The sequence below is a fragment of the Lissotriton vulgaris genome, chromosome 1_1, assembly GCF_964263255.1.
Source record: "Lissotriton vulgaris chromosome 1_1, aLisVul1.2, whole genome shotgun sequence".
In the NCBI taxonomy this organism is placed as follows: Eukaryota; Metazoa; Chordata; class Amphibia; order Caudata; family Salamandridae; genus Lissotriton; species Lissotriton vulgaris.
Genome location: NC_141685.1, coordinates 1,569,803,081 through 1,569,818,573, shown reverse-complemented (window position 1 = coordinate 1,569,818,573; position 15,493 = coordinate 1,569,803,081). Strand labels below are relative to the sequence as shown.

At 43.6% G+C, this 15,493-nt stretch overlaps 1 protein-coding gene across 4 annotated transcripts in view; it reads right to left on the bottom strand.

Moving 5' to 3' along the window:
* The window catches only part of TBC1D15 (TBC1 domain family member 15), a 608,606-nt gene that overhangs the window by 43,913 nt on the left and 549,200 nt on the right, over positions 1–15,493 (bottom strand). For all 4 annotated transcript variants that reach the window (XM_086918096.1, XM_086918103.1, XM_086918101.1 and 1 more), the window contains one exon: positions 14,350–14,436. In XM_086918096.1, coding sequence (XP_086774222.1) covers positions 14,350–14,436 — 87 coding nt within the window. The remainder of the gene's footprint in view (positions 1–14,349; positions 14,437–15,493) is intronic.

Here is a 15,493-nt window from a genome sequence, read left to right as displayed (position 1 = left end):
TGTATGCGGATATTAAATTTTTTGTGCAGCACCTCGCTAAGAACTTCACTCTCATTGTACAGGAAATTAATTGATTTGGTGCCCTTTCAGGCCTCACTAACAACTGTGCCATATCGGAGCTATTTCCTTTCACCAACAACGATGCAGCAGACTGAGTACCCCTTGACTTGGTGTGAGGGATCCACCAAATACCTGGGAATACTACTACATCGGGAGAAAGAACAGGCAATTAATCTAAACAAGGGGTCAGCCAGTCACAAACTGTCCACGCAGCTTGAGGGATGGATCAAATTACCCCTCTCCAATGCAGAAAGTACTGCTATAATTCAAATGGTTGTCCTCCCTCACTTCTTGTATTTATTCCTGAATATACAAATCCCCTTAACTAACAACTTCTGTACTTCTCTAAAGAGACTTGTTTTGCAACTTATTTGGAAAGAACACAGATCCCAGATTAAATGGGAAACCCGGCTGCTTCCCTTTGAACAGAGTGGTTTTTGAGTGACTGACTTACAGTGGTACTACCTTGCAGCGCAATGCCAATTTGCATATCAATGGTATCATGCAAATGCCTGCCTCCCCTATGCAAGGCCAAAGAGAGACCAAGCTGGACAGGTCCTGCTCCCTTTCATACTCGTTAAAGGCATCCCAATTGATCACACTGATATACAAACATTATCAACCATTAGTTGGGCATGGAGAAAGCGTTGCCTCAGGGGCTGGGCGAGGTATCCTCTATTCACCTGCACTTCCACTGGCAAGCAACCCGTAGCTTTCGCTCACACAGGAGAAACTGGTCCAGTGCACCTTACTGCACCAGAACATACACAAGATTGGGGACTTCTTCCCGGACGGCCATGTCTTGCCACATTCAGACACTACTCACTTTGGGGATGCTACACTAATGTGCCATTTTATACTCCAGTGCCTTCACAATACATTGTGCGCTGGCATGCCCTGCTATCCGCTAGCCCCAGACTATTTCCCCCACTGACAGTCATTATTATCGAAACACATGAGGGGGCTGGTTTCCAGACTGTGCCAAGCCTGCATTGCCATGAAACTCGAAGATGGGAGTATCAGTGCAGCCTGGGAATGCGGACTGGGGAATTCGCTACCTGACAAAATCTGGCACTATTGTTGCACCCAGACGAAGCTTATCACTCCCAATCATGGGAACAAGCTTTGCACTACAAATTTCTGCACTGGGCATATCATGCCTTGCAAACTGGCTAGGATTGATCCAATGCATTCATACCAATGTGCCAAAAGCCACACTGATGAGGGGGATTTCGCACAATTGACGTAGACATGCTCATACAAACACTTTCTGGACTAAAATCTTCTACGGGATATCTACCGTTATAAAAGTCTTGCTTACACCGGATACCCTATTGGCCCTTTTGGGATAATTCAACAATGTTGTGAAGGCTGTGTGAGGATTCCCTGCCACTGCACAACTACTTGCGAAGCAAGGATTGGCACTACACTGGGTCTGCAAGATATGTCCCACCGACACCGCCTAGTTGAAAAGCATGGTCTATTGTGATGCCACTAGTGGAGCATATGCTACATTACAGCCCCTTACTTTACGACCCAAAGACATATGGCAACCCTCCAAGACTATCTGTTGACCCTGATACTGATGTCCGGCTTGATATCTGGAGCTGTAATTTTTTTGCTGTGGCATATTGCAACTCCCTTCCCCCCAGTGGATGCCAGGTATGGTATCACCATGTATCATGCCCATTGGAAAACCTGAGACCCGATATTATAACCAGATGTACGAACGCGACCATCCCTCAATGAACCCACTACCTGTTGTATAAATCGGTTTGCACTAATGCTTACCATACATACCAGGCTGTTGGTATGTTAACACTAATCAATCTCTGTTTGCTCAATTCCATGGGCATTTTCCTATTGTGTGTTGTTTTGAAACGTAAAAGTGACAAAGTTAAAAAACACCATGAGATACAGGAGTTTTGGTCTAATCAGGAGACCTTGGCCCCTCAACTTTGAAGGTAATTAAGAAAAAGACCGGGTCATGGAGGTCTGAAAAACAGGGAGGCAAGATTTCCTTGTCCTGGCAGCAAATAGAGCCTTAATCATAACATTTTGATTGAGACACTTCCCTGTACAGACTTTTATAAGGAATTGGTCAAATGTAAATCGTGAAACACATGCAATTATATGCAAGGTAATGATTGCTATGCCTTTTTTCTCTGGCTTCAAGAAGGCTATGTCTCTGTCAGCTTTAAAAAAAATACAATGTAGGCTATTGCAAAGCTTATGTCCCTGCACCACTAGTGAACTCAGTGGCTTCTTATATTCATGCAGATTGAAAAGTTACACAAGTAAATTAATTTTTGTCTTCAGAAATAGGCTGATTTTAACTATCTTACCAATGCAAGTAGAATTCTTTGATTGTGGGCACCCCAAGGTTATTTGCAAAAGCAATACCTAAATGCTTTACATTTTTATATCATTATGCCTTGAATACTGTAAGGCTCACATTTGTAAGGAGAAACAATAAACTTTCGGACTTCTGACACATGCCACTTTAAATCGCTCAATCATCATAGACTGTTTGTCTAGTGACAAAGGGCCATCCACACCATGGCTTCAATATATTAAACTTAGTTTAACCATCCCACTGTTATTTGATGATCCTTTAACAATCATAAAAAAAATTCTAAAGCATTGGTGAAAGATTGATTTTTCGAATGCCTGTGCTCGGAAAGAGAAGAAATTAAGTTACAAAAGCATATCACTAGACAGTAAGCGATTAGTCAATCTTCTAATACTATGGGACCTATTTGGCCTTGGTTTCACTGGGAGCATACTTTACTTTTCTGATTTAGGATTGGTAACATATGGAGTCTTTTATGTTTTCCCTTGGGCCAGTTCAGTTCTGCTGACATTTGCTTGAGACCGTATATCTAATCAAACTTTCCTGTATTTTACTTTCTTTTGTACATTTAATGTTGAATTTACCAGATGATTTCTTATAACCGTATTGCAAAAGTACATTTTTAAACATTCCAAACAGCACAATGGTTAAGCACTCCACACAGTGTACATTTAACAATAGTAATCAATACAGTAATCCGAAAGGAACACTTCAGTAGGACTCAGAGTTCTTTTCTTGTTTTTATTAACAATCTTCAAAAAAACATAGCCAACGCGTTTCGTCCATGGGACTTCTTCAGGGCGAAAGGTATTCACACGTTTTTTTCAAAATCTTTTTCGCAGAGCTTTCTATATTATCCGTGGTTATCCGTTCAAAGGTAAGTAGTAAATGTTATTATCAGCCTTATTATATGTAGCAGTAGTCAAATTCTTTGTTTTTCAAATTTTTATTTTCAGAGCATCAGACGTGTGAGGCATAAATGGCCTTGTTACGAAGGATAACAATCAAATCCTTCTGTACATCATGGTCACAGGGTCACCAAAATCGTGAACAGCGTGAGCCTTCTCCCTCGATACCGGTATCGAGGGAGAAGGCTCACGCTGTTCACGATTGAAAACTGATGGGTTGCGGACATTGAATAAACACGTCCTTTGGTGTCCCTGTGACCATGATGTACAGAAGGATTTGATTGTTATCCTTCGTAACAAGGCCATTTATGCCTCACACGTCTGATGGTCTGAAAATTAAAATTTGAAAAACAAAGAATTTGACTACTGCTACATATAATAAGGCTGATAATACCATTTACTACTTACCTTTGAACGGATAACCACGGATAATATAGAAAGCTCTGCGAAAAAGATTTTGAAAAAAACGTGTGAATACCTTTCGCCCTGAAGAAAACCCATGGACGAAACGCGTTGGCTACGTTTTTTTGAAGATTGTTAATAAAAACAAGAAAAGAACTCTGAGTCCTACTGAAGTGTTCCTTTCGGATTACTGTATTAATTACTATTGTTAAATGTACACTGTGTGGAGTGCTTAACCATTGTGCTGTTTGAAATTTTGTTGGGAGTCTAGGGGTATACAACTCCAGGTGTTTAGCACCCGCAATCAATTTATTTCACCAGACTAGATTGGATAAAGTGCAGTATCCTTGGCCCGATACCCCTGTCCTTGTATTTTACATTTTTAAACATTGCAAAGCGGTTTTATGTTTTTTACAGAGAATTTCCAATGAATCAGTATGTCTTGCTGTAGGTTCAGTCTTAAAACCAGCTGTTCGCTGTCGTAGACCTGTTATTTTATTAGCTTTTTTAAATATATATACATATATATATATATATATATATATATATATATATATATATATATATATATATATATATATATATATATATATATATATATATGTGTGTATATATATATATTTGTATTGAATTTTTTATTTGTGCCTATGACACTAGAATGAATTTTTATGATGAGGATGTGTGGATGTGCTACTTCATTGTTATTGTCTATTCACGGATTTTCGGAGCCATGAGAAAGGGCTGCCCTATTTTCCACCTGCATTTCACCATCCATTAAGTGCCATTAGCTCAAAATCTGAGGCTGCAGATAGGTGTTCCACTTTTCGGGGTTGCTGATGTATCACAGAAAGTGAAGCTATGCACGTGATTTGTAGATCATTACAAGGCGGCCAGGAATTCTCTCCCTCCTGATGAGTGAGCTTGAGGAATCTGAGATGATATCAAGAGTAGGAAATGACCATCTTTTGCATAATGTACCATCAGATTTTTTCTATAACTGTTTTTGCTTTCTGTAGAAATCTGTGAATTTTACTCCTGCTAACTACTGACAAAGTTCCTGTGATCCCCCTGTCAACATTATGAAATTGGTATACCCCAAAAAGGGATATTTAACTTACCTACAGTCCCTCGTATATGGTACAAAGCGTACACACGGTCTTTAAATGAATTATCTCTAGTGAACTGCAGCACCCATTGTGCCATCCACTATAGCGGTAGTGCAAACCGGACTGAAGGTCAACCATTTGTAGCCTGGCTGTGCAGTTTTAAACTGCAAAGTCACCCTGTAAAAATAACCCAGTTTGACAGTTTAAAACCTTCCTTTTAAATATTAGCAGGTCACCCCTAAGTAGGCCATAGCCAATGTAAGCTTCTACTTGAGCAGACAGTCAAACACCAATCCCAGTGGGAGAGAGGCTGCCACTAGAGCTGGTTTAGGGTGACTACATAGGAGGGGTTACTCATTTCCCTGAGGTGGGCACACTACTTTGCACAGGAGTAGAAACATTTTTCCATCTTGGATCTAGGCAGAGTGTGAAAAAGTGGGATTGTTTGCTGTAGGACATACAAGGAGTGTTGAAAAAGTGGGTAGGGTCACCCCTGAGAACTTTCTCCCTATTGGTTAGGGAAAGGGCTAGGATTCACCCAAAAGTATGTGCTAGGCATAAATGTGGTACCCACAATACCATCCTCAAAGCACTACTGGAACTCTGGATTATCAGAGGAGGAAAGAACCTGGTGTCTGAAGCCAGGAGCCTGGACCTACTCTCCCTGTTGTACCTAGGACAAAGAAATGGACTCCAGGTCACAATGCTCCTGTTCAATCTGCAACTACACTACAAGCTACAAGAGGCATTTCCTGACAATGCCCAACTGACCAGTTCAAACGGACCTGCCCTGGACCCTGCTGGTGGCTTCTGCTAGAGTGAGTGTGGACTCCCAAGTGCTATCCCCAAGGTGCTGGGGCACTTGGCTGTTTCAATGTTTTCTCCTAACATTTCCTGAAACATGGTACCAAGGCCGGGACCAAACTGTCAAGCCCATTGGAGAAAGGTGCTCTGCTATTGGGCTGCACATTCAAGTTTCTCCCACTCCAAGCTTTTCAGCAGCAACAAATCCAATTCAGCACGACCCAACAATAAAGGTTGATGTCCTCGAGAAGCTCTGTTAGACTACAGCCTTGTCAAGCTGGAAGAATCAGAGTTCTGAAGAAGTGACTAAAACCAAACGTAGATATCTTCACCGGGTGAAGGTGCCAAAAGTATCTGACTGACAAGGGACCTTCTTTGATAAGGAAATTCAAATTTATCCCACTCAAAGCTTTCCTGCCAAAACTCAACCAGTTTAACCGGAACTCATAGAATGCCTACTCGAGACTAAATGTAAAACTTCTGACCGTCCTGAACCTGGTTTCTGTATCCGACTTGTGCTTCATCGGGATCAGCCTTAACTCACGCCTAAGGCCTAAGTACTGGTCAAGTGCAACCAGGTGACCATGGTTCGTGCTTAATGTTTTAAGGCGCTATTTTGAACCCTAAAATTAAATGAAAATTCATATCGCTGGTTCCCTTTATTAGATTTTTGTTGTTTTGGTGTCATTCTATTTATTAAAATTTACTTTTACCTCTATTTCTTACATCAGAGTATAATTAAACAAACTGAGGTTATGTGGTGGTATGTAGGTAAGTTCAAGGACTTATCTAGGAAGATATCGTTGAAGGATGGGTATTTCTGGGTTATATATACTATGTTACTCCAGTTCTCTTGTAGGGGTATTTCCGGGATAGTCATAATCGTGTGAATAGTCCCGCCCATGTGCGTGGACCTCGGAGCACTTCATTAGATATATCTTCTTAAGAGGTCATCTTATGCCTTTCTCCAGGAAGGCCTACATAGACACTTACGAGATAAAAAGACAATAATGCAGCCTAACTAACTAAGCTGACCATTACTTCATCTTGAAGTGAAAAAAGATAGCCAGTTAACTTTTAAATTTATAATTTTACTGAGTATCAACACATAGAAAACTCCCCTTCACAAAACTTCTTTTTTCATGATAGAGATGAAAGGGTTAGACAGAGAAAACCCCCATAGGCTGCCATTATGTGTCTGCAAATGGATAAAGAGTCTCCAGAGATCCCCGGTATCCCATGATGCACAGCCAGAGGCAGTTACTTTCAGTTCTTTTAGAAGGTGTAAAGAAGCAATGCCTGCTGAGTCCTGGGTACGTCTGCTTCTGCCACCGGAGAGGCGGGCGGGTTGCTTATGACTATCACGGAAATACCACTACAAGAGAACTGGAGTTACAGGCAAGAAACTACTCCTTCTCTTGTAGGGGATTTCGGTTTATAGTCATAATCATGTGAATAGGCTAGCAAGCCCATCCTAATACAACTCCCCAGCGGTGGAAGAAACGGAGAATAACTGCACTATTGTGGCAACAGAATCCGAAGTGAGCCTGCCCAACCTGAGCATCTGCCCTAGCATAAGTGTCTAGGCAGTAGTGCTTAGTAAACGTATGGACTGACTTCTAAGTTGCAGCCGTATAGATTTCCGAAATAGGTACGTTACAAAGTAAAGCCGTTGTAGCTGCCTTACCTCTGGTAGAGTGAGCCCTAGGCTTACTAACAAGAGTCGTGTTGGCTTTCTGGTAACACAGCTGAATACAGGAAACAATCCACCTAGAAATGGATTGTTTGGAGGTAGCTAGACCAGTCCGGACCGAGCCATAGTTTACAAATAACTTGTTTGATCTACCGATATCCTTAGTCTTGTCCAAATAGAACTTCAAGACCCTCCTTACATCAAGAGAATGAAGCGACCTCTCAGTGGCAGAAGATGGATTCTGAAAAAATTTAGGCAATGTAATAGATTGGTTCACATGAAACTCTGAAACTACTTTAGGGAGGAACTTAGGCTGAGTCCTCATAACTACCTTAGAGAATGAAAAACTATATATGGCTCTTTACAATATAGTGCCTGAAGTTCGCTTACCTTGCGGGCAGAGGTTATGGCTACAAGGAAAGCCATCTTCCAAGACAGATGCTGAAGAGAAGCCTTATGAATGGGTTCAAACTGTTCATTCATCAGTTGAGAAAGAACCACATTGAGCTCCCAAGGAGGCGAAGGACGCCTAATGGGAGGAAACACTTTTTTCAATCCTTCAAGAAAATCTATGATGACTGGGATATTAAAAAATAAAGTTTGTGAAGGACATTTCCTATAAGCAGTTAAAGCTGCCAGTTGAACTTTAATCGAATGGAACTGAAGGCCAGATTGGGCCAAGTGTAGCAAGTAAGGAAGGATGAGATCTTCCTTGCAGGAGATAGGATCCACATTCTTAGACGCACACCAGAAGAAAAATCTCTTCCATTTATATGCATAGGACGTGCGTGTAGATAGTCTTTTTAGTGTCCTTCAACTTCTCCATACAGTCTCGAGGGAGATTCAAATGTCCGTACTGCACTAACTCACAACAAGAGATTGGGGTGCACCATCTGTCCGCCGAACTTCGTGAGAAGGTCCAGCCAGCATGGAAGACAGAGATGTGGCAGGAGAGACCAGTGGAGTGGATCTGCAAACCACCACTGACGGGGCCACTCCGGAGCAATGAGGATCATCTTTGCTGGTGATTGTGAGAGCTTGATCAGTACTGTCGGGATCAGGGGAATTGGAGGAAAAGCGTAGAGAAAGCCGCCTGCCCAGTTGATCCACAGCGCATTCACCAGAGTCCCTGGTTGGTAAAACCTGGAGGCAAAGTCACAGCATTTGCTGTTTTCTGCGGTAGCGAACAGATCGACCTCTGGAGTTCCCCATCTTCCGAATATGTCTCGCACCACTTCGTCGTTTAAGACCCATTCGTGATTTTCTTGAATTAGTCTGCTAAGAGCGTCTGCATGAGCATTTCGAACACCTGGGAGGTGAGTTGCTGTGATGGTCAGGTTCCTGGCCAATAGCCATTTCCAGATGGTCTGGGCTTCCCGAGATAACGCTCGAGATCTCGAGGCCCCCTGCTTTTTGAGGTAGAACATTGTGGTTGTATTGTCCGTCTGGACAAGCAGGGAACTTGTGTAAAACGACGGCTGGAAGGCTTTCAGTGGCAAATGAACTGCTTGAAGATCCAGGATGTTGATGTGGTACTTGGCCTCTTTTCGGGACCACGTGCCCTGAATATGAAGGTGGTCGGAAAGGCCAGCCCTGCTGTGGAGAGAAGCATCCTTCACTATGGTTTGTGTTGGTATCTCCTTGTGGAAGGGAATCCCCCGGAGGAGATTGCGGGGAGAACACCACCATCGGATGGACTGGAGAGCCTGCGGTGACAGCTGAATCCTCTCTTCCCAATCCCCCAGTTTCTGGTCCCACTGATCCTCCAGACATTCTTGCAGGGGTCTCATATGGAGGAGTGCATTTGGAGTGAGGAAGATACAGGAGGCCATGGAGCCCAGGAGGAAAGAAACCTTCCTCACCATCAGGGAGGGTATGGTCATGAGAGCATGAGCCTTCCGAAGGATCGATAAGCGTCTTTCCTCCGAATGACACATGTTTGCCGTGCATGTATTGATAGTGGCACCCAGGTACAGTACACATTGGACAGGAGTTGAGACAGACTTCGTGAGGTTGATGAGGAGGCCCAAACTAAAGAGGAGATTGGAAGACCGATTGAAATGCAGTAGCGCTTCCTGAGACGTAGCTGCCTTGATCAGCCAGTCGTCTAGATATGGGCAGACGAAAACCGTGTTCTTCCTTAAGATGTGCAGCAATACGGCCATGCATTTGGAAAACGTCCGGGGCACTGACTTCAGGCCGAAGGAAGCTTGGAGTATTGATAGTGGTTATTCCCTACAGTGAATCGCAGGAACTTGCGATGTTTCCTCGCTATGAGCATGTGAAAACATGCATCTTGCAAATCTATTGTGCATAGCCAGTCTCCCTGATGAAGTTGAGGGTATATTTGATGCAAGGACAACATCCAAAACTTTTCTATGTGAACCCATTTGTTTGCCTGTCGCAAGTCGATGATGGGTCTGAACTCATTCTGGTCCTTCTTGCGGACTAGAAAGAACTGAGAATACAGTCCTGTTCCTCTCTGTGCAAGAGGAACAGGTTCTATTGCCCTTTTCTGTAAGAGGATGTTGGCATCCCTCTGTAACTCGCGTAGCATGTAGCGTGAACGAGTTGGAGGAATAAACGGAGGATGGCTTGTGAAACGTAGCGAGTATCCACTGCGAACAATATTCAGCACCCAATTGTCCAGAGTTCTTTTCGGCCACTCTGCCAGATAATTGTGAATGCTTCCCCCTACCGGAGTGGTTAACAGAAGAAGGGGGAAGGAACCCTTCGGGGCTTGGAAACATGAGGGGCCTTGTGCAGACTGCTGGTTGGACCGTCCTAGTGACTGGCATTTCTGAAACGGTTTAATAGACCGCTGACACTGCTGTTGTTGATTGGACTGACGGCCTTGAGATCGTTGGAATCTCTGGGAGGAATAACACCTTTGGAAGAGGCGGAAGGTATTTCGCTGTTCCTTACGTTTCTCCAGACCTACAGCCTTCAAAGTCTTCATTTCGGTCTTCATGCGGGCCATCTCGTCATCCGCATGGAAGCCAAGGAGAGTCGTGCCAGAGAATGGTAGATTAGAAATGCGCTGTTGTCCCTCCGGCTTCAGTGAGGTAAGACGAAGCCAGGAATGTCTCCAGAGAGCAATTCCATGGCAATACCCGTGGGTTGACAGGAGTGAAGTATCCGCTGCAGCACTGATGATTTGATTCAAATCCATCAGTCCCTCGTTCACTATCTCCTGAAAGTCTTCACGCTTGTCCCTCGGCAGGAGGTCCACAAATTGTTGAAGCGACTCTCACAGGGATCGGTCATATCGGTCCAGCAATGTAGTAGACCTGGCCGCCTTCATGGACGTAGTTGCGGTGTTGCGAACTTTTCTCCCCACCGAATCCAGCTTACGGCTTTGCTCATCAGGTGGTACCGTTGAAGCCTAAGCCGTAGCATGCTGTTTCCTTGCCGCCACCACTATGACAGAGTCCGGGTTGGGGTCCCGTTAGAGGAAGGCAGGATCCGAATCAGGTGGGCGATATTTTTTCTGTAGCCTGGAAGGCGCAGATTTTATAGAAGATGGTGTCAAGAACAGTTCCATAGCCGGTTCCACTAAACCAGGCACCAACGGAAGCAATGGAAGAGATGTTTGTCTCTGCTGTAGAGTTTCAAATATAACTGAAGTCGACGGTACAGGGGTAGACAAGGGAATGTTAAGCTTTGACGCCCCTCTGACCAGAACCTCCTGAAAGATGGAGATATCATCAACAGGAGACACACTTTGAGGAGGGGAGTCCGTCAGAGTAGCGAGTACCTCCCCGTACTCGTGGAAAACGTGTCCTTGGTATTCAGGGAGCTAGATCTCTCGTAGCGATGGCGATGAAATCGCGTGGGAGACCGGCGGTGTCTATGGGAACGATGTCTCAGACGAGACCGTGACCTTGGTCTTCGAGGCTCTGCAGAACGCGTGGGCGAGGTGCTGTGGGCCCATTCTGATGCAGAGGATGAGGAGGCGGAGAATTACCTGGAGGCAGAGGAGGCAGAGGAGGCAGAGGAGGCAGAGGAGGAGGAGGAGGAGGAGGAGGAGGAGGAGGCGGAGTTGGTACGACTGTACTCCGAATCTGCAGAAGAGACTTGTCTCCTACGTTTTCGAGCTGGAAGAAGGCACCCTGGACTCAATGTCAGACCTCCCCCTCAACGCCAATCTACTGCTCGACGGCAACGTTGTCTGGATTGTTTACTCCCTGTCGACGTCGACAGGCTCACTACAGAGCGAGTCCCAGAATGGTACCTTGACGTTGAACGCCGATGATGACTGCTCAACGTCTACCTTCTCTTCGACTTCAACCTTCTCCTTGACATCCACCTTCTCGTAGACGTCGACCTTCTTGTAGACGTCGACGGCGGTGACGCATCAACGGCGACCGCTGGAGCCTTTGTGACTCCGATCGATGATGATGATGTTATGTGTCGCGATCTGCGTTGAGTTGACGATGAAAGCGGTGACTTCGGCAACGTCCATCTCATCTGAGACCTCGCTGTTCTTCTCCTCGATGTGGAGCATCGACGTCGCTTCGACCCAGAGCCCTGAGTCGACGGAGAGCATATAGTCGTCATACCTGCTCTAGTCGTCTTCGACGTCAATCGGGACCGGTGTTATATTTGCAGCATTTTTCGACTGGGGAACCCCCCCTCCCCCCAAGAGGTCCAAGCATGGGTTTTGGTAGAGGACTTACCATCTCCTTGCCCAGAGGCTGTAGATGCTCTCTGTCTCGGTCTTCTCTGCTCCAACCCTTGGAGCCGAATCTTCTCTCTGTCACGCAGGGTGCGCCTAGAAACAGCCTTGCAAATAGAGCAGGTTTCAGGGACATGAGAGACAGGCAGACACAGAATACAGACTCTGTGTGCATCAGACTTGGCCTTCTTCCTACCACAGTCAGGACACTAGTCAAACAGAGAAGGCATTTTGACAAGAAAACTGTAGAAATTCTGCCAAAAAGTACAGCAGAAGGTAGATACAGGCCAAAGACGTTGAGTGAAGCAGCAAAAAATCCAAATACTGAAGTCAATTTTGAAGGGAATACCAAAAAAGGTATAGCTTAATGTTCCAGGGTCCTGCTAGCAGGAGTGGAAAAAACAACTGAAATTAACTGCCTCTGGCTGTGCCTCATGGGATACCGGAGGGTCTCTGGAGACTCTTAAAGGCACGGTATCCATTTGCTGACACATAATGGCAGCCTATGGGGGCCTTCTCTGTCCAACCCTTTTATCTCTATCATGAAAAAAGGAGGTTTGTGAAGGGGAGTTTTCTATGTGTTGAAACTCAGTAAAATTGGTACATTTAAAAGTTTACGAGCTATCTTTTTCCACTTCAAGATGAAGTAATGGCCAGTGTAGGCTAGATAGTTGGGCTGTATTATTGTCTTTTTGTCTCTTAACTGTCTATGCAGGCCTTCCTGAAAAAAAGACATTAGATGACAACTTAAGAATAAGTATATAATGAAGTGCTCTGGGGTCCACGCACATGGGCAGGACTATTCACATGATTATGACTATACACGGAAATCCCGTACAAGAGAATAAGGAATTTGTGTAATTTACCAGAAGTTTGGGATTAGATACAGAAACATTTGGTTAGGAACCAATCCCTTCCTCCGGGGAGTTAGAATAGAGAGTGAATTACATTAAGATTTCCCCAACTGCTGTTTTTATATATCAGCATGTGCCTACACATGTTCCTGTACCATTCCTTAGGAAGGTCAAATCTCACATTGATAGCTTTATTTGGGAAAATCGAGGGATACTTATTGCTAAAATTTAACCATCAATTGTTTTCAAGGGGCAGCTAAAAATAGTTGAGGAGCTGTGTTATACATGGTGGGAAGTAACATTCAGAAATTCCATGGTTCCCTTGCAACTACTTATGAGCAGTAAATTAAGATATGTACTAACTAATCTTGAGCTCACTCCTAAGAAACTGATGTCTCTTTGCTTATGGATGCAAATGTATGCTCATTTCAGGAAATTCAAACAAAGCATTGGCCACATTTCACACTTTTACAGTTTAAATCGTTGTTTGATTCAGTTCCTATCTGTGGTTCATTCTATCGAGCCAACTCTTTGGTACAAGATCTTTACCAGACATGCTCTGGGTGTGGATTTTGTGAAAGGCTGAGTATTCTCTGGAGATAAACTGGGATATGCCAATTGTAACTACATGGAAGAATGAAGGAATTCACTTAATGAAGGAGGACCTTTAGGGAGACTGAGTTTATTAAGAAAGGAGGCAGAGCAGTCAAATATTAATGATAGCCGTATTCCATTTATTTGGAACACTATAACCCTAAAGAGTTCGAGAGTAGGGTAAACTATATTTCCTGTTATACATGTTAAGAGGTTAGGGCCAGTTATCCTCACCTGGTCAGAGGATGACTTTTAATGCATATATTTTGGAAGGATATTATGGTGTAATTGAATAGGGCTTTCTTAGTAGATTTTGCTTTGACTGCATAACTGGTCCTAATATGTACTATGTCTGGGCAAAGATTATCAGCTGCTGCTTTATTTGGGTTTAAATGTGGCTCAATTGATAGGAGCGCAGGTTTGAAATGCAGAAGGGACGGTAAGTGCAGAAAGCGCAGCATTGTAATGTGGGAGGGCTATTGAGTGCTGAAGCATGACCATAATAGCTATGGTTAAACAATGAATGTGAGATTGTGACCAATGAAAAGTCCAGGTCCCTATGACTAGCCCTGTCCGGTGTTTTGCAATTGGGATCTCTGGGATTTCAGGGTCCTCCAAATATTTACTTTTGATTCTCTATTGTCAGTTCAGGTGGATACCTTCACAATGTTTCATGAACAATTAAAAGTAATGAGGTCTGTTGGTTGTGAGATGCTTTGGGGGAATCTATGTAGCTTTGCTTTTGACTTCTTGGCCTATAGGAAGACACAAAAAAGATGCTGACATTTGTGATGTCTCCTGGTCTTCTGTATGAAGTCATGAGCAAACAAATTACACACTGCTGTAAATCCCCACTTCATATTTACTCCTAGAAAGTTCAACATGTTCATACTTTACCTTGCATTTCATCACCTGCAAACAAATTGCTTCTGCTTTACATAGGACATCATCAACATCAAGTTTCATGGATAGCTCATTAATGTGCTAAAATAATACAAATTAAACATTGAAAAAGTAAGGCGAGAGTAATTATTTACATTTAAAATCAATACAATTAAAACAACAAGTTCATCTTTATAAAAAATTTAAATATTAAAAAGCATGTTCAATTTCAACATATTAGGGCCTTTCAATAGCTATTATCCACCAAACTTCAGAAGAGGTTTATCTTCAGCTACTTCCATGAGCTTTTCATATATACCATACTTACACTACTTCTTCATACTTACTAATTACTTTTTTGAATGCATCAGAATTTCCAGCAGGCACTACCTTATTTAAACGTGTGTGTGGCTATTTTTAAAGGAATGTTTTTTAGGTTTCGGCCTTGATATACCAAGTGGGCTCCAATTTCCACTGGATCGTCTTACATGATTTGATGACTTACTTGATTAACCAATCAATTAGGTCCTCTTTGACCATCCGTATTATGTACTTGTCCAGAATCAATTAATCAACAAAACCCTCAGTGGGACTGTAGCTGGGAGTCTATTAATCAAACCTAAGGGATTACCCATTTATCAAGCACACATCTTAGTGGTTAAAGAAACGCAGGGTTGAACTTTGAAGACCTACTGGGAAAGGAAATGGGAAAAGGCTTTATCACCTGGAACTGGCGTGTAGGGATTTGTAGAAGGCAGACAGCAGAACCAAGGAGAGACAGAGAGAACTGGAGGAATGATGGTGAGGCCCAGAAAGGAAGGAAGACAAAGAGAAGCTGGAACAAGGGGGTGGGCGAGCAAAGAAGAGACAAAGACCAGCAAGCTCGGTAGATAGACAGAGGAGCAAGAGCCTACTATGCGTAGGTTTGGTTATACAAAACGAACAAGTTACTTACCTTCGGTAACGCTTTTTCTGGTAGATACAATATCTGCCTGTGGATTCCTCACCTTGTGAATATCCCCTTGCGTCAGCAACATTCGGAAATTCTTTTCGTAGCCTTGCGACGACGTGGACTTGGACGTCATAGAGACACGGCATCGCACGCGACTCTGCTGACGTCACCGACACCTATAATAGGCCCACGCCGGCGTGATGACAT